Source organism: Copadichromis virginalis, linkage group LG7, assembly GCF_057382275.1.
Source record: "Copadichromis virginalis isolate Kocher_CV1m ecotype Utaka linkage group LG7, C_Virginalis_male_GT1.1, whole genome shotgun sequence".
NCBI classification, from domain to species: Eukaryota; Metazoa; Chordata; class Actinopteri; order Cichliformes; family Cichlidae; genus Copadichromis; species Copadichromis virginalis.
The window spans coordinates 67,474,012-67,498,063 of NC_140624.1; the positions used below are offsets into that span (position 1 = coordinate 67,474,012).

Below are 24,052 nucleotides of genomic sequence, written 5' to 3' on the forward strand. Positions count from 1 at the left end.
GCATATATATATTTTTTGTATTAATACAGTGAAAATAAATGGTTTTGACAAAGCCACCAACACCTAACCCCATGATGGCTAAACTGTGCTTAACTGACAGCTAAAGTCAATTTGATCATTTAACATTAAGCTGCACAATCCCTCGAGGCGGTCGAGGCAGTATCGTCACATAATAAAACTGAATCTGAGGAATATTTTGATTTTGATTCTTGGCTGAGCTTTTTAACCAGCTGCTTAAAGCTCTGCTTTTCCACTATGTAACTGCACCAGAAATTTCCATCCACTGTTTATTCTTCCTCTCACATGGAGTGCAGCTAGCGAGCAATAACAATGCTCGGAGGGGTCATTTGTTTACTTTTGGGCAGCACATCAGCAGCTGCTAGCATCTCCTCCTTGTGTGCCTTCATATCCTGGCTGTACTCAGCAGTGTGTTTTTGTCACCAGTGGTGAAACGAGTTGTTTTCACCTTTTAGTAGGAACAGTTTTCTTGCCAGTGATTGTGATGCCGTGAAGGGTGTTTAGGTAGCTTAGTGTTTACGTGGCTCTCGCTCTTAGACATGTCTGGGCTTGCGTTGTTGTTGTGCATGCTAGGGAGCTTAAACACAGCTTTGTCGATGTTGCTGGCTCACCTTTATCACTGGGACTAATGCTAAAATATTGACAAACAGTAGTTGTTAAAATAGTTGGTGTACTACTTCCTGTTTCCGTGTTTCACAGCTCTCTGAGCTCAGCTGCACTTATCGCCATTAAAGACTGCTCTCTGCTGGTGTTTTTCATGCAACACATCAGTGCATCTGCATCAGTTGTTTGGTGCTTTAGTTAGTTATTGTATACCCTCCACTGAATCTTTAAGCACAGTTATGAATGAAATCCCTCCCTGAGCCTGGTTCTGCTGGAGGTTTCTTCCTGTTAAAAGGGAGTTTTTCCTTCCCACTGTTGTCAAGTGCTTGCTCATAGGAGGGTTGTTTGATTGTTGGGATTTTTTCTTTATTATTGGGCCTTTATCTTATAATTTAAAGCGCCTGTTTGAATTTGTTGCTGTTTAAATAAAACTGATCTCAACTGAAGTGTATATTGTTTGTGTTCCTCTCCAGGCCAAACTGCCTAACCTGAAGGATGTTGATGTTCGGTACACTGAAGCATGGTGATCGGCCAAGCTTTCAGCAGCCCCTTTACATGCCGAGACACACACAAGCACGATCACACACAAACTCACACATTACATCGACGCCATCATTACACCAGGAACCCTAACATCACCCGGCCTGAGGATCACCCCGTCTGATTAGACGCTTGCTATGAGGAGGAGCCGTCACCAGTTTCATCACCGATCCCACAAAGTGACACCGTCACCGGGAAGGAACTTTGTGAAACTCATCGCTCCTCTTACCTCGAAGGCCCTTGTTGTTTTTTTGTTTTTTTACAAACGACATCAGAGAACGAGAGGACCCGATGTACTGAAATACTGGAACCCTGCTCTCTCTGTCCTTACCCTTTGCCTCGTCCTTTCATACGTAGTCTCTCAGTTTTCATAATCACTCTTGTTTTTTTCCCTCTCTGCGTGTGCACCTCATAATGAAATCCAGAATCGAGGAAGGCTCCACCTCCCCGGAGCCTCTCGCTGGCGTTTGCCCCTCATGGAACGAAGGCCGGACGCAGCAGCTCGCCTTCCAGTTCGTCTTTGATCCGATCCACGATGTAGCTCTCCCGATGGACGCGGTCAACTGTTATCGAGTCCTCGCTCTCTCTTTGCTGTCAGTTTTCGGGATCAAATTCCGGCCTTTTCCAATCTTTCACTGGGAAAATGAGGTGCTACCTCAGAGAAAAGAAGACTGTGCCTACTCCTCATGTACAACTCGCGAAAAGGAGAAAAAGAAAACAAAAACGGTTTTTATCAACTTGAATTAACATATTTTTCCAGACATCTGTGCTTTCATATATTGTGTCTTTCTATAGAAAACATAAGGAGATGCCCACCTCCCTCCCCATCACCTCCCCAACGATGACATTTTGGGAGCTTTGCAGGAATGTCAAGGGTGATGGCAATATTTGGTCCTTTTTAAATTGCCTTCAGTGTGCGTGCTGAAGCTCTCCTGTTTCTATTTAATAGGACAGTTGTGTAGCAGTAGCTGGGTGGTCTGGGACTGACTGATATTTATAAGTTGTCTTTAAAACCTCTGACACATTGTCTTTCCTGGATTTCGTTGGGAGGTATCAAAGTACACAGCTTTTTGGGGTTTTTTGCATCGCATTATCCAAGAAGCCCTCGCAGGTCGCCGCCGCACATGGACGTCCATGTACCAAAGCCGCGGTGGCAAACTTCAGAGTGGACTTCTGAAATCGGACCTGTTTGAACCAGACCCATCACCAGCTGAGAGTTGTATATTTTCATATCCCCCTCTCGTTTTTGGTCCCCGCCGTGCAGGTGCTTTGGGATGCTTTTGAAGCAAAGAACTCGCCAAACGTCTTTCCTCTGCTTTGTTTTTTTTTGAGGCAAACCTGAGCGTGGTGTCGCCCCCCTGATGCCGTTTGCCTCTCCGACCCCCTGTCCTGAGCGGAGGAGTCGCAGTGCCTCTAGCGGATGAGTCACTTGTCTTTTTACCTGTCCCACGACCTGTTTTGAATCACTCTGCTGTATTTATATTACGCCATATCACGTGGATGACATTTTTAGGCTAATTCTTATCAGAGGATGGGACAAAATTCTTGTACATATTCGATCACAATAAGGGACGAGTAATCGGGGAGGGTGGGGCACCTTCTATTTGCCTGTGTACATTCCCTCAAAGTGTTGCCTGTTTGTTGTGGCAGCGTTTCATACGATGTGGTAACTGCCCTGACACACTGCAAGTCTGTCAGGATCTATTCTCCCCGTGTGCGCGTGGTTTGGGCGGATTTGTCTTGGAAACTCAAGGCAAGCGCAACTGCATCCATCCATTTTATTTATTCGTGTCGACCTGGGCAACGCTCCAGATGCTTGTTGAATCAGAGGACAGGACGCCGTCCGCTACGAAGCGCTTTGTTTCCTATTTATTGGGTGCCACGACAGGTTTCTGTTTGGCCTGTAGGTGCGGTTTGTGTACGGCCATCTTCGGGTCTAGCTTTAGGACATCGTGCTCTTTTTCATATCCTGTATGATGTACATATGAGTGTATATAGTCGTCTCCTTCCTTTCTCTCTTTGAACCATTTTTGAATCCTCGCCCTTCTTCATCTCCTCTCTGTTTTTCTCTCAGCCTCCTTTTCTTCGGCAGGCTGTTGTTGCCTTCATCTTAATGTGTGTGGTTGTTTTTGTTTTGTTTTTCTTCTTTTCACACAAAGTGCTCTGTAATCTAAAAAAACTGTTTTCAATGTGTGTTATATTTTATGTTTCTCTCATTCGATCACTTTAATCAAACATTTGTTTCCGGTGTTTTTGTTGTTTAAGGTTTTTTGCACGTAAATGTTGCCGCGTCATCGAATATGTTTTTTCGTTATTTTGTAATTTTTGTTTTGTAAAAATACCATAAAGGGTTTGATCACTATCTCACCAGGCTGAGGACTGAAATGGAGAGATCCCATCCGGCTGTTTTGTGATTGGTCGTAGCCAGGATCTACCCACGAGCCTGCTGTTTGAGGCAGTTAAAGCTTTATTCATGTTGATTTTCTAAAACAGCCAATGACACTTGGCGCCTTTGGACTGAAGCCGAGATTTAATCATTTAAACGATGGCCATTTTTTATATCACGAGTCGTATCGTATGAGGATCACGCTGACTGTGGTCATATTAAATAAAGTTGGAGATTCCACACATCAGCGACCCGATGATTCAGTCTGATTTTACTGCAGTTGTTTTTATCCCCGATGGTTTTGAAGGATGAACGGTTTGACTCTATTTTAAGAGTGACATGAAGAATCCTGATACCAATATCACGTTTATCTGGTTGACGTGAAGCCACAGCCATCGGCTGCTTAGCTCAGCGTATCAGGAGAAATGGTTACCTTGACTTTATCGAAAGGTAAAATAGTCCTTCCAGTACAGAGTTTCAGATAATGAGGTATGTGCGAGTAATCCACGAGTTTCTTTTTTCTGGTCTAGGGTCTTTATGATGTCATGCTGGAGGAGGGAGGAGCTAAAACAGACTAGAAGGGTTTTCTCGCACTGCTTCCAAGGCACACAAAGGACGGGGGAAGAAGTCTAAATGGATCAGAACTCCAGCTACGCTATTATTTTAAACATCCTTGTTGCTAGACCAGTGTGCTTGTGGCCTTTATGGGGGTTTTTACAGGGTGTATGACTAATGCCATTAAAATAAGAAAGCAGAAAAACAAACATCACCTGGTGGTCTCCAGGTTGTGATGCAGCTTTTAGGCTACAAGCAACCTGCAACACAACACTGAGCTTCAGTGCAGCGTAGCATCGTTTTCCTCCAGAGACTGTACTAGTAGGGAAACTGGCTGAGGTAACGAGCTTGGCTGTAGCTTCACCCTTAATCCCAGAGGTAATTCATCAAACTTGGCATGAAAGCAGATGAGCCCATTTCCCACAGTGGGCTGTTTTGGGCCACGCTGACTTGTCCAAACTGTGAGCCTGGGGTCCAGCATGTTGAGATGATTATGTTTCTCTCTCTCTCTTTTTTTTTTTTTAAGTGTTACTATAGAACGTGCTGGTTGAAAAGTACCGTCTCTCCTGTTCGGCCATGTCTCCTGTCTCCTGTGGAGCTCACTGAGCTTTCCTCCCCGTTCATCTGTCACCTTTTTTAAATAAGAAAAACATTTTTTTGTAAAGTTTCTACCACACCTGCGTCATGTACAGCTGTGCTCGAGTCTTAACCATTGTTATGGAAGGAACAGGGTCAGACAAACCTGACAGACTGAAAAAATGCAACTACTTCAACTTTATTTCCCATTCCTTGTAGTAAAATCATTTTGTTGGCAGCTGGAAAAGGGGCGCCCATCATGTTTCTCTCTCTTTTTCAGTCTTTCGGTCGCATTGATCTGCTTCTCCTGCCGAGTTATTATTATTATTGCTGCTGCTGCTGCTCTGTGGCTGTTGTAATAAAAATACAAAAGATCTTCAACAGGAAAATAACAACTATGATGTGAAATAATTTCAATCAAAAATAAATTGTCTGTGAATATGTTATCAACCGGGTGTGTTTTTTCTTTTCTTCATGTTATTATATCAGTGTAATGGGGGAAAAACATGAAGCTTTAGCTGTTAGTGAGAAAACAGAAGAAACACAAATGGTTTTGCAGGTGGACACGTTTCCCTCATCTTTTTGGACAGTTTCTTCTCATTTAGCTGGAGTCAGAGTCACTGCTGCTTGCATGAGATGATACCTGGACGCCACAGGTTTGCCAGAAGGCCATTTATTCTTCTCTGGTATATCTCTTCAGCCTTTTTCTCAGCGCTTGCAGCCTTTGTTTGGTAGCATCTAGAGCCTGTGTTATGGACAGCTTGCTGTACCTCATTTTGACACCCTTCTGCAACTCGCATCAACATCTTTCCAGCCTTTGTCTTCCTCTGCTTGCATCCTTGATCTTATACCCAAGTGGTTGTAGAGCAGTAGTGGTTTCAGTGATGCTGGTAGTGGAGATGGAGCACAGGGCAGTGTTGCAAACATCTCCTGTGTTGAGACGAGCTGGGGACTCGTTCTCCGTCTCGAGTCCAGCCACACGCTTCATGCTCAGTAGATGCATCTGTCATTGGTTTAGCTGCACTGCTCTTGTCTACCAGGGTTACAGGCTCATTACTTCCATATTTCTCCATGCTGTACTTCAGCCTATGAGTCTTCAGAGAAGCTGGAGATCCACAGGCTGAAGTATATTCCTTTATGGAATATGTTTTGTTAAAAATTGTAAGTGAGCAAACTTGCAGGTAATTATTTCCCCAGTGTTTGATGGAGGACTTGCTCTTTTGTTCGAGGCCTCTCTACGCTCCTCACTTCAAGCGTTTGGCCTACTGCTGTCCCTGCAGCCTACTTTAAAATGCGGTGGAGCAGAAAACAATGCAATAAATACAGATAAAGAATGTCGTTCACCAAGCATACTTTATTGACTCGATTCATGAGGAAGTCAGAGGAATTCTGGGACAGCTATAACCACAATCTGCCTTCATATTAAATAGAGGAAACACTCACTGCATGAGATTACAGATCGGATTTCCATATCAAACAAACATTGAAGAAAAACGTCACACTGGTGAAACTGCACAGCAAAAAAACACAAAAAAACCACATTCAAAATGACTAAAATGAATTAAACACAAGCTCCCTGGCAGCAGAACAGCCACTGCAGTGAAATCGTCATTATTTCAGACTCCGCTCTTTAATGAAAAATAAATACCATCAGTGTAACACGATGCAGTTTGATAACAGACTGAATGCAAACATATCAAGCACAACGCTGGCTACTTGGACCGTTGTAACGGCCTCTTACATTTCCTCCAGCAATTCCATATTTCAAAAACTCCAAAACGTTAGGAACAATTTTTTTCCAATCTTAAATAAATAGAAAACCATTCGGGATACTGGAATGTTGCCATCTTCGGTGGAAAGATGGCAAAAAAAAAAAAGCTCTTCCAGATCACAGCTCCCATAGCAAACATTGATACTAGATTTGAAGCCTGCTGCTCACACAGGTTAGACAAATGAGTCCTCAGGAGTAAAATTTACTGTTGTTTATCTTCTTTTCTTTTGACCTGGAGAGAAAGACGGACAGATTGAGAGCAGAGAGTAACAAGTATCACAAATTAGTTGTCATATATTACAGTATATGTACATATTGCAGTATGCACCATGAAATGCAAATTAGATAATCCACCAAAAAGCTGTTTTATGGATGGAATTTCCTAATCAGTTTATTCTGAGCTCGCCACTGAAATTTGGAAGCTGTGGCAGCCTAAGGACCTCAACTGAAGTGAAGCAGGCCATCCGCTGACGGCAATGAAATTAGTCTGATAGATAGGCGGGATGTTAGCGGCAGCAAAATCAACCAAACTATCACTAAGCTTGGCAAAAGACCCGAAGACGACAGCAGCGGACGAACGGGGTCCTTTCCGTGAATAGACTGTCGCTGCTAGAGTATTCCTGCACTTTTCAGACTTACCTTGGATTTTCACCAGTGCTGCCCTTCCTCATGAGGTTGTTGGTGGGCTGAGCCAGGGAGGATCGCTGAAGGTTGCTGTGTGTGTCGTACAGGAAGGGTTCGCCCAGCTCTGCCTGCTTCTTCTTCAGCTGGCTGGAAGACGAGTACAGCTCCTCCTCCGCTTTCTGAACGATACGTGCCGAGTCAGCAGATCACAGAAATCCCGCCACAGTGACATAAACGTCGATGCGCTCCTGGTGCGTTACTCACCCCGGCCTGCTGCACACTGATGTAGACCAGAAGAGAAGCTAGCTCCAAGTCTTCACTGTAGCCGTTCTTCAGAGGGACAGAGCGGTAACCTGTGGAAGCAAACCCAAAACAGTTCATTTCCTTCATTTATTCACATCACCTTGATTTGTGTTATAACCTGATTCATTCGTGTTCATTTCAACTTTTAAAAATTACATTTTTTTTAATCTTAAGCAGTAACGATGGACCTAGTTTAGTTTTTACAGAAATACAAAAAAACCGTTGTTTTCAACGTGACTGTGTGAGTTGTGTTCCCTCTAAACTTAAAAAGTCTTAAAATGAGTCACAACCTAATTTCACTTCCAAATGAGGTCACTTCAGTGTGTGGTGTCAGTCTTTTGTGGAATTTCAAAATACTAAAGCCTGCTAAAATTAGATATTAAAGCTGCGTCACACTCAGAGTGGAAACTCCCCGATTACCAAGAATCTAAAAGTTTACATTAAAGTTTGGCCAGGATACAAGAGACATGAGCTAGCCACTGTCTAACATTACTTAAATATCAAATGATTCAGGATTGTTTCACCTCTTTCATTATTTATAATTTGAGACGTGGAGTGTCTCTTCTTATTAAAATATGAGCCCCATACAAAAAGTTAATACAGCAAAAGCGAGCACACCTGTGAGAAAACTGGTGAACGAGGAAATTAACTTGAGCTCCACATGATATAGTTCTCAGGTGAAAGTATTCTCAGTGTGCATTAAATCTTGCTTCTAAGTAACATTCAGTTCATGCAATAATGATAACGAGCACTACCTGAGAGTGACGGTAACAGAAGCTGCGTGTATGAATTCCCACCTGAGCGAAGGCCTTTCACAGGAAACGTGGCCTGAGCTAGAAAGTTGGGGTCTGAGAACATGTCCTCCTCGTTGACGATGAAGCGCAGGAAGGTGAGTTCAGGCTCATACACACTCAAGATTATGCGCTCTGAGCCTTTCCACACTGGGTTCAGACCATTGTCACCTGCAGGGGGCAGAAACGTGCAAAGCTTTAACCTGTGAAGCCTCAAGTCCCCATTAAATTAAAAGTCCCCAGAACCTCAAGCTGAAAAGAATAAAAGTTCCCGCAGAATTGCAGCTAAGGCCGAAGCTGCTCGAGCTCTGACTATTTTAAGGTTTTTCATTATTATTATTATATTTTGTGATGGACGACTTCTCCCGGGTCGTCCCGCCTTTTGCCCTGTGAGAGGTGGGACAGGCTCCAGCCCCCCACGTCCCACAATTTTTCCACTGTGAGATCGAAAGCCCCACAAAGACGAGGCAAATCTCAGTGTTGATATAGATACACAACAAACACAACCTTATTACAATTTTACCATCGATCTTCTTTCAAATCTCTAATTCCTGCAGAAAGCGTTGAAACAACGAACACAAGCTACATTTTTAATAGTTAGAGAAAAACTAGATGAAACAGAGGAAAATAGAAAGGTTGCTGGAGAATCTCCTTACGATAGACGATGGTCTTGTACTTCTCCTCTGTGTGCCCGCACAGCTCGATCTCCACAAATGGACTGGCGATGCTGCGGCCTGGCTTCGGAAGGTGCCTGGCACCAATCACCTGCAAGGGACGAACACAACTGCTCTTATTCTCTGCACACAATCAGGCCCAAAGTGCATTTTTGTACATAAGTGGACCCTGAACGTGACTCATAATCATGACAGAGGCACAGAGAGTGTGTGTGCGTGTGGCGGCACACCTTGACCACAATTTTGTATTTGACTTCCTTCTTGTCCTGATGAGGGTCGTAGCTATCCATACGCATGAACTCCGGCTGCAGCACGTAGCCCGTTTGTCCGTTCAGACTGAAGAGGGCGTTGTTCAGCTGCATGTATTTATCTGGGTGGACACAAGAACCTGAATAACTTCACAGTGTCACTTCTCCTTCAGGCAAATCCTGATAATTTTCTAACAGGTAGACTCGATAGTGTAACCTGTGTTATTTTTTCAGCTGGAGTAGACAGATATCCCCCAAAGACATGACAGACAACATAAAGAGGGCAGTTTGAGTTTAGCTTTAGTGCAGAGTGATGCACTGGCAACCCATCAGCATATCTTTAAATATCAGGACATAATAAAATGACCTGGTCCTCAGTAGGCCTTAAAATGAGGTAAATGTAACTTTAAATGAATCCCAACACGTGACACGTTGCACTGTGCCATTATTTATTGAACAAAAACTAAGACAAGGTGCTGACGTAACGTGTGAAAAACGTTGAACTCCTTGAACGCCTTTCATGTATTCTGGAGTCAGATGTGAGCCCATCAGTCCCACAGCCCGACTGAGATGCTGTGGACAAACGAACTGAAGCAACACTGTAATGAAGAGCAGGCCAACATGTTTGTTAACCTCACACAGAGAACAGGTATTTGAAAGACTGCACAGGCTACAGAACCATGGGGTGGACGCACTGCTTCTGCATGTTGGTTTAGCCCTAGTTAACTAAATAATGACAGGTGTTGTTGTTCATCTCAGCTCATACGAACCCAAATGTACGACCTGCTAAAGACTAGATTTTTTTTTTACTTTGTCCTGACACTTAAATTCTTAGTAATGTACAGATAGTGTATTTTCTCTTTACCGTGACTGTAACTAAGCTCAAAAGACAAAGACATAGTGTCTCTAAACACATAATATATGGGTTTATAAAGCTATTCATAGCCAAAATACTACATATAAGTGGAGTAATATACTGAAATAAGCTTTCAGATACTACAAATAGAAGATTTCTTGTATTAATGGGATGTTAAAACCCGGGAGAGCAGCCAAATGGCTTTTAGCTAGGCTTTAGCTTCAGCCAAGTGGAAGCTAAATTGGCTAGTCATTCATATGTAAATTGGGTTGTTACCTGGGAATTCTGGAGGGAGGGGAGTGGGGGTGTGTGATTGAGGGCGTGGGGGAGCTGCTAAAAGCTGTGCACTTCCTTTTGTGTTTCATCTTGATGCATTCTCAATCATCCAGGGAAATAAATCTCCAAAAGTCACCAACTTGGAGTGTTTCAGTTTGCCATCTTAGGGAGAAATCAACACACATGGGTGTATGTCCTTTGTTGCTGACATTTATTGATGAAAACAGTACAAAAAACCAACCATTTGTACACATATTTACAAATAATAATAAAAAGTGAGTGAGTACATTTCAACATTATACCAGTGGTCTGATTGATGCCACAATGGAGCAAATCGAGCAAAGACTGATAAGTTCGCTGCAATTTCCAGTGTGTGGGGATCATTTGTCACCAACTGCATCACGTGCTACAACCCTGGTCTACATATCACCGTTGATGAACAGCTTTTCCCATCAAAGAATTTTCCCTGCAGAATATTGCAAGTAAACCTGACAAGTTTGGGATCAAGTTTTGGGTGGCCTGCGACCTAAAATCCAAGTACATTTGCAATGTCTTCCCATATCTTGGCAAGGACCCCAATCGTCCCACTGGGGAGAGACTTTCTGAAAATGTAGTAATGAGGCTGATGGAACTATTCCTAGACAAGGGCAGAAATGTTACCACGGACAATTTCTTCACATCGCTTTCACTTGCGCAAAAACTTCTTGGACGGAAAACCACCATCCTCGGCACAGTCAACAAGATTCGCAGGGAAATTCCTCAATCCACTAGACAGACAGATCGCAATGAATTCCCCACTCAGGTATGTTGCAGGTCTTTTGTGGTTCTATGTTTATGTGTTTCATTGTGTGTAAAAGGGCTATGAAAATAACAATTTATCTTATTTCTTAGGTGTTTTCAACCTCTGCTGCCACGCTGACGGCGTATGCGGCCAAACGGAAGAAGACAGTCTATATTCTTAGCAGCATGCACAGCGTGGTTCAGACTGATAACACCACCAAAAGGAAGCCAAACACTGTCTCCCTTTACAACAAAACAAAGTGTGGCGTGGATGTGATGGACCAGATGGTTCGGGAGTACACTGTCCGCAGAGGAACACGGCGCTGGCCAGTCGCTGTGTTTTATAACATGATTGACATGGCAGCACTGAATGCACATGTGCTGTATCAAGCATGCACCGGGACGAAGGAAAGACGGGTGGACTTCCTGGTGGCGCTTGCAACAGAGTTGGCTCACTCTCATGTAGCTGCGAAGAAGGCAAGAAAAGAACAGTTGCCTTTGACACAACCCTCCACACCTAACCCTGGAAAAAGAGCCACGTGTCAGGTCAAACACAACTGCAAGAACAATCAGGCCACTGTGCGATGTGTTCGCTGCAAAAGATACACATGTGGTAAATGCAGACTACAGATACCATGGCAGTGCCAGGATTGTGAGTGATTGCTGAAAATGTTGAAATGTACTCACTCACTTTTTATTATTATTTGTAAATATGTGTACAAATGGTTGGTTTTTTGTACTGTTTTCATCAATAAATCTCAGCAACAAAGAACATACACCCATGTGTGTTGATTTCTCCCTAAGACGGCAAACTGAAACACTCCAAGTTGGTGACTTTTGGAGATTTATTTCCCTGGATGATTGAGAATGCATCAAGATGAAACACAAAAGGAAGTGCACAGCTTTTAGCAGCTCCCCCACCCCCTCAATCACTCACCCCCACTCCCCTCCCTCCAGAATTCCCAGATAACGACCTAATTTACATATGAATGACTAGCCAATTTAGCTTCCACTTGGCTGAAGCTAAAGCCTAGCTAAAAGCCTACCAGCCATTTGGCTGCTCTCGGGTTTTATAGGTAGAAAGGTAGAAGCCTGGGGGATGCTAGTGTTAAATCCTCTATTATTTCCCATTTTCACACTTTTATTTCCTCAGACTTATTTATTTCTGCATTTTCATGTCCTTTCAATGTGCCGATCCTCGTGTTGCTCAACCTACAGGCGGAGGTTTATTCTAAATTTATAATTATATTCTGTCACAAATATTTTAGCGTGTTTTTGTACTTTGCTTCACTTGAATGTTTTCTTGTCATAAGAAGATAAATATAAAGCCCTCAAAACTGTCTCCTTTGTCCTCCGCTGTGTGATAAATGAGCACTGCTGTACCTGCTGTTTGGAAGTTGAGAGCCACCATGTGACAGCCGAGGGCCCACATCGGGTAAGGGTCGTAGTTTGAGGACTCGACGCGCTGGCCTTTCGGGTAGATACGACTCAGAGCTTTGCGGTTGTACTGCAGGAAGTCTTTGGTGCGGCTCTTCCCTGGAAGCTTGTTCTCCACGAAGGAGCGGACCTCCTTGTAGCTGTAACTGTCTGCAGAGCAGGAGAGAGGGGAGGAGTTCAGTGGTTCAGCCACCTCACCTTCGCTGCTTGCTAAGAGAGGGAGCTGACATTTAGTTAAAGTGAGCTAAACAAATTAACTGGATTTATTTCAGAGGGATGGTTGTTTGGGGACTAGACTGTGAAAGGATGCATGTCTAAACTGCATCTAAACCCCACCCTCTCACACATTTTCACTCAGACAGTCAGAAATATTATAATTCTGATCATTTATCAGCACAAATCCATATTTTTAGATCTTTGTATAAAAACAAAGCTGACAGTTGTGAGACTTTATCAGAGGTGGAAGCATCACAGCAGACGCTTTTCTGTGGAAGTAACTGAGAATAAAACAAAAACATGAAGCAGATTTTCCTGTTCTGGCTTTTTATAGCAGATAACCTTAAATATTCTGCAGTAGATCAAAAACAGAAGAAAACCATGAATCAACATATGAACATTACCTGATGCTGCTGAAGTGAAGCAGAGCAAAGTTACAGAGGTTTTATTAGAGACACGGCTGAGAGCAGTTTGGCATCATTTGTAAAAGTTTACATTTCTGGTCTTGAAGTACACAGAGACAGAAAGAGCTGCACAGGAAGTGTGATTTTATCGTGGTGGAAGCAAAAGTGCCAAAGTAAGAAGGACTAAATGATGTTGTTTATCAAACGAGAAGCATAGTTTTGATCTTCTTTTGCTGCTGGTTCAGTCAATTTTGATCAGAGAGTGACAAAAACCACAACTGCACACTTTGTGTTTGCACAGTCTCAAGAACATCGGGCGAGTTAGTCCGCTGCCATATAAAAACTGTAATGGCCCTCGATTACTTGTCGATGTGCAATGCTGCTGAATAAGAGGAGCCAGAGAGCTGTCTCAGGCTGCTGTGTTATAATTCACTGTTCGGTGACTTTATTGATCCATTAAAGGTTTTAACTTAACCCAAAACACAGCAGCAAACATTTTCTCTCACTATTGATGTTGATCGGCTCCATAGGAATAAAATTTAACTGAATTTATCTGAACTGGATGTCATGCTCAACAAAAATGAGCAACAAGCACAGAACATTGAAGCTGGTCCATCAGATACAAATCCTGCTCACAGCAGCACATCTTACTGTTTTCCTTTCAGTAACCACACTCCACATGATAAGTGGTGGTCATCAAACGAGATGAGTGATTGTGGGTTTTGGGGCTCTAACCATGAGTGGCCGTGGCGTTGTTTCATGTGACTGTGCCCACTTCAAATCGGTCTTTTCCTGTTTTTGAAAGTAACACATTTAAAAATGAACCTAAATAGTATCAAATAAATGCTACACACAAGCTTCTTGTAAAACGAGTTTCAGGTACAACGCGATTAAATAAAGGTTTATAGACGCTTTCAGATTTAACCGCGTTTTTTCCCTTCAGATGCTTATTTGGTTTAGAAGCTGATATTGCAGATCTGTTATTTGGAAATGTCACCGAGTCATTCTGAACCTACAGAAATCAATTGTGGTGCGAATGTAGTTTTAGCATCTATTTCCAGATTGAGACAGTGCATCACAGGAAACCGTCTGTCTTTAGATCTTTCCTCTTGGTCACATCCTGTTTGTACAACAACCTGTGGCTGAACACGACGAGTTTCCTCAGCTCAAATAATTCCTCGGCTAGAAGGACTCATTTAAATCAATATTAGAAACTGTGTAGTTACAGGAGTCACGGACGTGCATTTCAGGATGGGACCAGCTCTTGAGTAAAAGCATCTAAACGCTTTTGTGACTGCAATTATATTTTTAAAATTGTGTCATTGAAAGGAAGTTTAGACGCCAACTAACATAAAAAATAACATCTAAAAGTCAGAAATGAAGAAGAAGGTATCTGCTTATTCATTGAGACACCACAGAGACTGCACCTATAAAAGGTAAAAATGATACCTGATTGAAATTTGGCAGCTGGCCCCGTAAAGGTCACCTCCCTCTGTTTGCCGTGTGTGGCCTACATAACAGGCCCAGCACACCAAACACAGTAACCCCGATTAGCAGCGGTCAGGCACTTTTACAGTTATGAGCACCCTGTGGCACACCAAAGTCAATCAGTGACATTTACTAAACAGATGAGTTATCAATAAATCCACCGATCAGGACAATGTTGTTGCAAGCTAGACAGTTTGTCATTGCCGGCTTTAAACATGCTTTTTTAATCCTGCAAGGCTGGGTGTGAGTATTTGTGGTTTTATTTTACACTTTGTACAATAACTACGTTGCTTTTATAACTGGAGGTCTGGAGAAAAGCGATTCAAACACAAAGCTTGAATTCATCTTACTGTGACATGGAGTTACAAAGGTAACACCGCATTCACCAATGATTTCGATTCTTAACCTCAGATTAAATAAGTGAGGCAAGGTTTCATTTTAAAGCAGCGTGCAAAAGCTTCAAGCGCAGCCTGTCTGCATTAGACATGTGAGTTGACACGTATTTACCAAAGCGGTCCTTCTCTTTGCTGCGTGGCTGACAGTAGACCACCACCTCCGACATCTCCGTGGCGACCACTGCCTTCTTCTCCACTTCCACCTGTTGTTTCATCTGATATCGAACAGAAAAACAAGTCACTTCCTGTTTGCACTGTAATGTGGACAGACCACCTATGAATATAGACGCCGATGTGGTTTTGCATCTTGCACTTTGCTTCAGTCAATACACAACCTTCCCGTAAGCTCACACAGATGATGCTCTTTTACATCATTTCTTTGCAGTTATAGTTTCTTCAGTTATTAGTTTTTACATTAATTTTGTATATTTTTAAATGATTTCAAATTACAACAACATTTGTCTTAAATTGCCCTACATCGTATCTGTGGTATCAGATATGATACCACATGATCCTCTGTGAGCAAGCACTTTGTGACGGTGGGAAAGAAGAACTCTCTTTTAACAGGAAGAGAGCACCAGTAGAACCAGCCCCACTGACTGAACGGAGCATTTTGTGTCTCACTGTAGCAGTTTTTGTCGTTGTAGTTGTTAGTAAGTAACTTTGTATTCACTTGTAGTCACTTTGTATCTCGTTTAAAGTCACATTCACACAAGCCTAGAGAACATTGGTTGACACCCCAGTTGCTAGGGACGGGTTGGTTGCAAAGATGCATACACTGCTGCACCAAAGACCTGCTTGTGATTGCTTTGGTCGCGGGCAGATTCCTCCCATCACCAGTGAGATTTGCATTGGTTGGTTTCAGCATTAAAGGCAGAACTTTGGATGCAAACGTTCTGTTTTGTGCTGCAGTTTTTCCAGTTTCACTAACGCTTGGTGGTTAGTTTCCAACTGTTTGCATACAAGTTGATGTCTTCCATGCAATCTACAGGCAACCATGGCAATCAGCAGGTGACCAAAGTCTGTGGTTGCTGCTGGTTTTGCTGCAACCTCCAGCAATCGCATCCCAACAGGTTTTATGATGCGGGCTCTGCTTCCACAGAAGCATATCGCACTCACCTGTTGATCCTTGCTGTACTGCTGGTTCGCCGTTCTCTGAATAATGTCCCATGCCACCTTGTACCATTCAAACAGCTCTTCCAGAGAACCTGCAGTCAAGTCAAACTGCAGACTGTCTTCATCCTGGTCCTGCAAGGTCACTGCGTGGGGCTTCCCGTATTTACCATTCTTCACTACAAAAAGGAAGACAGAGAGGTTTGACTCCCAAACTTTGTGCAAACTTTGAGGAATCAGGATTTAGTCGACGTGTATACAAACCCTAACGCAGTAATGACACATTTAGTCCAAACTGAGTTAAAGCCACAGAAAAATGCTCAGGACTGAACTAAACTGGACGACGCTGCTGTGTAATGTATATTAACTGTGCTTTTCCATTGTGACTGTGTGACACACCAAGATAACGAGTACTCACAGTTTTGAATGTTGCATTTGGAGATGTCCACGACGCCCTGACATAGTTCACCTAGTGGGTTATCTTCCATTTCCTGTTTTAGCAGACATCACAAATAGAGGTCGTTTTCAGTCACTTTCCACACAGATACAGTACAGTTGAACTCTGACCTGACTTCTAATCTTTACCTGCACTCTGATGACAGGTTCGGTGTTGCTGGACACTGGCTCCACGTAGTTAGCAGGAAAGAATAACTGTAACTTGCCACCGTGGTCTCCTCTGCACCTGTAATGAGCAGAATGAGTCACTTCAGTTCAATTTAGTTTGATTTATATTGCACCAACTCACAACAACAGTCGCCTCAAGGTGCTTTATACTGTGAGGCAAAGAGCTTACAAAACCAGATGACCCCCCTATGAGCAAGCACTTTGGTGACCGTGGGAAGGGGAAAAAATCCCTTTTAACAGGAAGAAACCTCCAGCAGACTGAACAAGAAACACTCAGTGCATCACTCAGTGCTGTGCAGCGCAGCAAAGGGAGGATTGAGGGTCACCAGAGCCACAAGTAAGCCCGCAGTGTGAGAGGGAAGTGCTCTAATGGAGTGATACGGTACGACGAAGTCTTTAAGATAAGACGGGGCCTGAATATTCAAGACCTTGTATGTGATGAGAAGGATCTTACGTCACTCTGAGACAGGATGGTTCTAATTTTAGAGATACTGTGCAAGTGGAAGAAAGCAGTCCTACATATTTGTTTAATATGTGCAGTCTTAGAACATTGTGCTCTGTTAAGACAATAAGGTGCTAAGATCTTTAAAATATGATGGGCCCTGATCTTTCAAGCCTTTGTTTGTCAGGAGAAGAATTTTAAGTTCTGCATTCAACAGGGAACCAGTGAAGAAAAGCCAATATAGAAAATATATGGGCTCTATTTTTAGTCCCTGTCAGTATTTTGGAGCAACTAAAGGCTTTTCTGACAACCTTCAAAACAACATGAGAATAAAGGAATTACAGCAGTCCATGTAGCTCATGTCTGACACATAACTTCTGCGAGTGAGGAAGACTCATGAACGCATTGGAATCTGTCAGCTAAACACTATTCAAGCCAGCACAATACATTTTGATGATGTCTTCTACACTGTGTAATAATCAGTCAGCAGCATCAAATGCTGCACCGAGGACTCAGATCTAACAATAGAAGCACACAGACAAGTCCACTGTCAGAGGCCAGCAGAAGGAGATCGTTACTTAAAGATTGGTCTCTAATTACGAGACAGCTGCACCAAGAAATGGCTTTCTAATTATTTTATTACATCCACCCTGAAAGTCCGTTTGTATGTAGTCTGTTAATAAAGTCAAACTAATCAAATTTAAAAGCACTAACGGTAAGACGTGGAGTCTAACAGACTCAGAGTTCATTATTAAAGTTAGTTTAGAGCTCAGTAGGAGAGAAAGAGTCTAAATAATAAAGTTGCTGTCCTTAATGATACTTCTGTGTAAGTTGATGTGAAAAGTCCCGTGTTTGCAATTAGCCATGTTTATGTAAGGGTTACTGAGGGTTTGAAGTAACTGTTAGAATCATTTCATTGGTAAATTCAATCAAAAAAAACAACCCCCCACCCCCCCACACACACACACACACTATGAGATAAAGGAGAACAACAGCCTGATACCTGCAGGCCTGACAACAGGAGATGTGTCACTGCTGTAACACCTGTAACATTCAGCAGTTTCCTCATTGCTCTGACACACACAACAAAACTATTGACCACACTACACACTAACTACACACTAACTACACAAGATTTGCGCTAAACGTCGCAAATCTCTCACGTCTCAAACACGCCGTCACTCCTAAAACTTCCCCCTCCCTAAACATCTAAATGCCATGTTGCCATATCATTTTTTGATTGGTCGACATGGTACATTTTTCCACCAATAGGAAAGGGCAGGGGGAGGGGTTTGGTGTTGTTTTTGCTCTCACGCTTTCGAGCGTTTTCCTTATAAAACGCCGTTTTTACCGTTTCTTCCCGCAGTAAATATAACCAACGACAGTATTCAGGAAGAAAACCAAACATATACGAATGTGAATCGCATCATTGGCTGTGGGATAAGGCGGCATCGTTCTAATCCCATACGGGAGCAGCCAGTCACTCACTGACTAACACTGCAAAACAGAATTGTTAAAGTTTAAATTTTAATTTCAATTCAGGTCAGATTATTTTTGTGCGCAACACAGATTTTGTGTGCAGAGACCGTGCCAGCAGTGCACAATTGTGCACGCGCGCAGCTTAGGGGGAACATTGGTAAATACCACAAATAGACCAAATGCGCTACAATGAGACACAAAACATCTAAAACAGACACAACAAGAAAAAAAGCACAAAAAGACAGAAATAAGAAGACACCAAGATGCCCAAAGAAATACACAAACTAGCTAAAAATCAACACAAAGTTGTTACATTAAGATACATCAGCAAAGACAAAAAGCCACTTCATGTCACTTCTAATTGGAGTCCGATCTCTACTGTTGAGGGCGGAGGGCCTTCTCCACATCTGTGTCACTAAATCAGTCCGTGGCCATGCCAACCACGTACATGCAAAGACACAAACTTGCGTGTGGACTCACCATCCATCAGCCTCTTTGGACACGTTGTGTATCAAAGCTCCTTGTTGAAAGCTCAGCTCATCTGGCCTCCTCGCCTGGTAGCTGTATAATGCCTTGACAGTATTTTTAGGCTAAAGGAGACAAACACATAGAATTGAGAACGTTAAAGGAACGATAATCAAAGAATACTCGACAACACACCACATGACCAAATCTGACTGCATACACACCAGCGAGGGCTCGATCTCATTGGGCTCCACATACGTCTTCACATCATATAAAGAGGCACAGTTCTTCTCCTGTGAAACACAGCGCACTGTTAGGAGGATATCATGACCTGACGCTGACCTGAAATGTTCTGTAGTAAACTGTACAGTAAATGTTCTGAGTTTAAAATGATAAACCTTCCTCAGACTGATCACCATGTATTTTGACACTGAGGAATTTACTGGCTTTGCCACAAACTTTCCTAATTTACAGTCAGAGACGAGCAGGAACTCTACAACTAACATGGCAGTAAATACAATAAGTGATCAAATACTGATTTTTGTTTCTCCTTTTATTTGTGTGTGTTTTGTTTTTTTTAGAAAATTCTATGGTAGCTCAGAGAGGACAAGCACAGTCTCCGGAGTCGCACGCAGTGAGGATGTAACACTGCAGACAAAGATGCAAGGTAATGAGTGTTTTAATCACACGATTCATAAAATACTGCAGAGACATGTTTGCTAACAGCCATTTACTCTTAGCTTGTCACGTCCGCAGCTGTTCCGTTGCATTATTGCAAAAACCAAAAACAGTGAGTTTCCTTGAGTTTTCTAGCTGTTAGTGTGTTTGAACTCTTGGGGCTACCATAATTACCTGTTTCTCAAGCGCAAATGATTCACTAGTTTCCACAAACTTATTGCAACAGTGGCAGAATCTCTTGAAACTCACTGTGCTGAAGCGGTCGACCAGCTCGGGCGTGACCGGGTAACGTAGCTTAATCTTGCGATACAGCGGTTTCTTCCTAAAGTAGTTGACCAGCTCCACGAGGCTCTCGAACTCCGTAGTGGTGCCCAGCAGATACATGTTGCCCTCCTTCTGGATGCGGCAGTGTTTCACCTTACCGTCACCTCTGAATGACAGAAGTTGATAACAAATAGTTATGTTTGCAGTACTAAACCCGTTATGCAGATGCTCACGGTGGCAGTGTGTTCTGGCTCTGTCACCCCGATCATCAGATTTAGGTTGGAAAACACACATTTTAGCCCAACTTTGTCACTAATGGATCAGTGTCTGAATTAATGGAAAGTTTTTATGGAGATTACAGTTACATAATGAGGGGTCATCAACTTTATTTCACCCTTTATGAAATGACACATTTCAGTGGAGACACATTTGTTGAATTTCCTTTGGCACGGTACCTGAATGTGATGGCAAAGGAGTCTGGTTCTCCTTCTCTCTGCCGGATGAGAAAGGCTCCATCTCTGGGAATCCTCATTAGGTAATCCTCTGCCTGACCTCTGCTCAGGTTACTGTAGAACCACCTGCTCCACACAAACACAAGGAGGGTTACACCCTTACACATTCACAACCACTAGCACTTTATATAGCCTCTGTAGAAATTATCCACATATCTCACTTATCTTAACTGCACTACTGTAAATGCTGTATAAATAATCATTCTGTACAATACGATCATTTTAATTCTACAACTGTTTATAACTTGCATAGTTCATATTTCTGTATAGTTTCATATTTAGATCCTGTTCATAGCCTGTACATACTTATAGTGATAGGAAATTGTTAATGTATCTATCTCATGGCTAAAGCACTTCTGGATGGATGCAAACTGCATTTCGTTGCCTGGACTTGTGACATGTGCAATGACAATAAAGTTGAATTCTATTCTATTTATGCGGCATGTCTGTTTATCAGATGATGGCTTGGCTTTGACAGAAACAGGAGTTTTCTTTCTTCCATGCTCTTAAAAAAAAGGCTGAAAGAAGTGAGAGGGCAGTGACTACCCGTCCGTGGGTGTGCATGTGTGAAAGTGTGAAAGTGAGAAACAGAAGCTATGCATATGTGTGTGGGACTGAATGTGAGATGTAAGCTTAGCTACAGTAACACAACTAAAACTGAACATCGATGTGGAGCCCTGCATCAAACAAGGGTTTGGTTTTTTATTATAAGCTGAGAAGTTGAGAAATAACGAGTTAATCATTCACACCACACTGCAAAATGATTCAGCACCCTGTGATGTCTGTGATGCATTTTAGCACTGTGGAACAAACCCTTCTTGCAGATGTGAGTCGGGTTTTGGTACGGCATCGGTGAGGCGCAGCTCAAAGTCCTGGCAGCGCAGTGGGTTGTCTCTGTAGTGCTGGATCAGGGCGTACACGCTGGGAAAGTGCAGGTTTGCCGTCATGTAGAAGGAGGTGTGTCCGCCCTCTGTGACGGAGCGAATGCGACAGTGCTGCACCCTCCCGCTTCGCCTGAAACACGTGCAAACAAATGACCGAAATGATGACATCGACATCAAGCTTTCTTCTCCAGTGTAGCAGAAACGTGAAGCTACCAAAGTGTTTACAGCTGACCTATTCAGCTTCTAACCCTAACTGAATTCAAATTGAATATATTCTAGTCCGAGTTTCCATTTGAGTTTAAACGTGTTTTCGGCCTTATTTTGATAGATGCAGTGAAGCCTGACAGGAGAGACATCCAACAAAGGGCTGAGGGTCGTATTGGAGCCCAGACCGGCTGCTTATCCCACCGAGCTGAACCGGCGCCCTCAGTTTGTATTTTCTGTTCAAAAGTGTAACGTTTGGATTACAGTTTTTATTTCGTTATTGTTCTACTGACCTTATTTCCTTATTAAATTACTGAGTCTGGTTTGTGTCTGGTTTCTGTTTACGTCGTGATTTTCTAGGAATGACTTCAGTCCGTTGTGTTTTTTGGTTCTTGTATTTGTAGTTATCTCCTACGCGCTCCCTTTTCCATGTTCCTCCTCTAGAAGTTCATTCATGTTTCAGCGTTTCCTTGTTTCAGTTATGGCTATTGTTGGTTTCCTGTTGTCTTGTTGTCCTTAACAGTTTCATTTGTGTCTCCAAACTCCTGTGTTCAATCCCCACTACAGAGTGTGTGTGGGACGATCGTGGCTCAAGAGTTGGCAGTTCGTCTTGTAACCGGAAGGTTGCCGGTTCGAGCCCTGGCTCGGACAGTCTCAGTCGTTGTGTCCTTGGGCAAGACACTTCACCTAACGCCTACTGGTGATGGCCAGAGGGGCCGATGGCGCGATATGGCAGCCTCGCTTCTGTCAGGGCAGCTGTGGCTACAACTGTAGCTGCCTCCACCAGTGTGTGAATGAATAGTGGAATTGTACAGCGCTTTGAGGGTCTCGAAAAGCGCTATATAAATGCAATCCATTATTATTGTGTGTTTCCAGTCTTCCCCGTGGTCTCTGTTGGATGGTCTGTTTTCACTGCTGTGAGTTTTCCCTCATTATCCTCAAGCTGAGGAATTTTGTTGGAATTTCATTCCCTGGATGTTTCACCCTTTTGTTGGGTTTTTATAGACATTACCACCAGCTTTTCAACTACGCTCTCATTTTGTTCTTTCCTTTCCTCTCTGGTTTAAATTTAGGTGCAGCTTTAATGCAAACTGTGACACACCAGGAAGTAGACACTTTATTTTTACTCTTGGTTATGTATGATAGAGAGGATCTCTCCAGCATCATCTATCTAAGGCACACAGCTCTGGCTGTGAGCACAGAAGCCCCGCCCATTTGCTGTTCAAACCTTCCATTTGTGAAGCGCAGCCAATCAGCTAAAACTGCTTCTTTCACACAGAGGATGATTTCAGTGCCTTACATTAATGTCACATTACATTAAACTTTAAATTGAGGAAAGGTAGATTAAGTACAAGAATAAAAATAATAATAGATCCTTGTTGAACCACACAAATTGAACACAGCGTGAAGCTAAGCTCAGTTAGCTATCCTGGCAGCTGATATAGAGTGTGCCAGTTAAACTGCTTTAGCCTGCTAACAACTGCTGTTGCCTCTGCAAGCCGCTTTGAAACCCACCTCTGTGAAAGCGCATGGAAGGACAGGGATGTGTGATCTCACTGCTGGCAAACAAATTACTGCAGATAATCAACAATCCTATTTTAACTAAAGTGGGAAAATTTGAATTTTCTGTTTTTCATATTCCTTCATGTAAATGATGATTTTATTAGTGGAAATCATTTAGTGGGTAAGGTCATTAGTTATGTTGTATAAAGTCAATATTCCTATTCATCATTAATGAGCACAGAAACCTCGAGGAAGGTTGTTTAAGTGCAAAAACTACTGAACACAGATGCCTCCTATGAGCCCTAAACAGGAAGAAATTCTTCAGGCTTATCTTTATTGTGTATTTCAGTGTTTAGTTATTGTTGATTTACTGACTGTTTTATATAGTGCACATTTTTATATAATTTCTTAATATTTCTTAAAAATCCCACACAGCATCTGTGCTTTCCACCATGGAGTAGGAGATGTGATGGTCAGATAGTAGTATAGCACACACTACAAGACACATTCTCACAGCAGAGCAAACTTTACATTTTTCTGAGCCCCATTCTCAAATCTCTCGCCCTTCTCGTTTCCTATACTACATGACGCCAAGGTCCCACCCTTAGAAAGCGAACACAGAGGGGGAAGGACAAACAGAAATTAGTGCTGGTGTGTAAATCTGATGAAAAAAAACATGGGACACTGTACCAGAAGGAGAGCGTATAGTCTGTAACGAAGGTATCGCTCTGTCGGACCAAGAAGGTGCCGTCTCGTCCGCTGGTCTCTTTGCAGTAATCTTGGATCAGCCGCTCGGCCATCTGCCTGCCTTCCTTCATGCGACCGTGGAACCACGGCTCCGAGCAGTGAAGGTCCTGATACTGAAACGTCACAAAAACAAAAGTTCTATCAACACTTTTCTAAATTATTGTAAAAGTTCTGTTAATAACTTGGAGCTGAAGGA

At 42.8% G+C, this 24,052-nt stretch overlaps 2 protein-coding genes across 4 annotated transcripts in view; one reads left to right on the forward strand and one right to left on the reverse strand.

Moving 5' to 3' along the window:
• Positions 1–5,128, forward strand: part of cmip (c-Maf inducing protein) — a 45,586-nt gene extending 40,458 nt beyond the window's left edge. For all 3 annotated transcript variants that reach the window (XM_085464898.1, XM_085464897.1, XM_085464899.1), the window contains one exon: positions 1,095–5,128. In XM_085464898.1, coding sequence (XP_085321024.1) covers positions 1,095–1,148 — 54 coding nt within the window. In that variant the 3' untranslated portion in view covers positions 1,149–5,128. The remainder of the gene's footprint in view (positions 1–1,094) is intronic.
• An 884-nt stretch (positions 5,129–6,012) lies between these two features.
• plcg2 (phospholipase C, gamma 2) overlaps positions 6,013–24,052 on the reverse strand; it is a 45,607-nt gene continuing 27,567 nt past the window's right edge. Inside the window, exons 17-33 of the mRNA XM_085464900.1 lie at positions 23,800–23,969; positions 21,332–21,532; positions 20,462–20,584; positions 19,992–20,172; positions 19,289–19,357; positions 19,080–19,189; positions 16,640–16,736; positions 16,473–16,545; positions 16,061–16,233; positions 15,054–15,156; positions 12,385–12,588; positions 9,072–9,211; positions 8,824–8,932; positions 8,174–8,338; positions 7,338–7,426; positions 7,089–7,252; positions 6,013–6,681 (exon numbers count right to left, since the gene is read on the reverse strand). Of these exons, the coding sequence (XP_085321026.1) occupies positions 6,639–6,681; positions 7,089–7,252; positions 7,338–7,426; positions 8,174–8,338; positions 8,824–8,932; positions 9,072–9,211; positions 12,385–12,588; positions 15,054–15,156; positions 16,061–16,233; positions 16,473–16,545; positions 16,640–16,736; positions 19,080–19,189; positions 19,289–19,357; positions 19,992–20,172; positions 20,462–20,584; positions 21,332–21,532; positions 23,800–23,969 (2,214 nt within the window). The 3' untranslated portion in view covers positions 6,013–6,638. The remainder of the gene's footprint in view (positions 6,682–7,088; positions 7,253–7,337; positions 7,427–8,173; positions 8,339–8,823; positions 8,933–9,071; positions 9,212–12,384; positions 12,589–15,053; positions 15,157–16,060; positions 16,234–16,472; positions 16,546–16,639; positions 16,737–19,079; positions 19,190–19,288; positions 19,358–19,991; positions 20,173–20,461; positions 20,585–21,331; positions 21,533–23,799; positions 23,970–24,052) is intronic.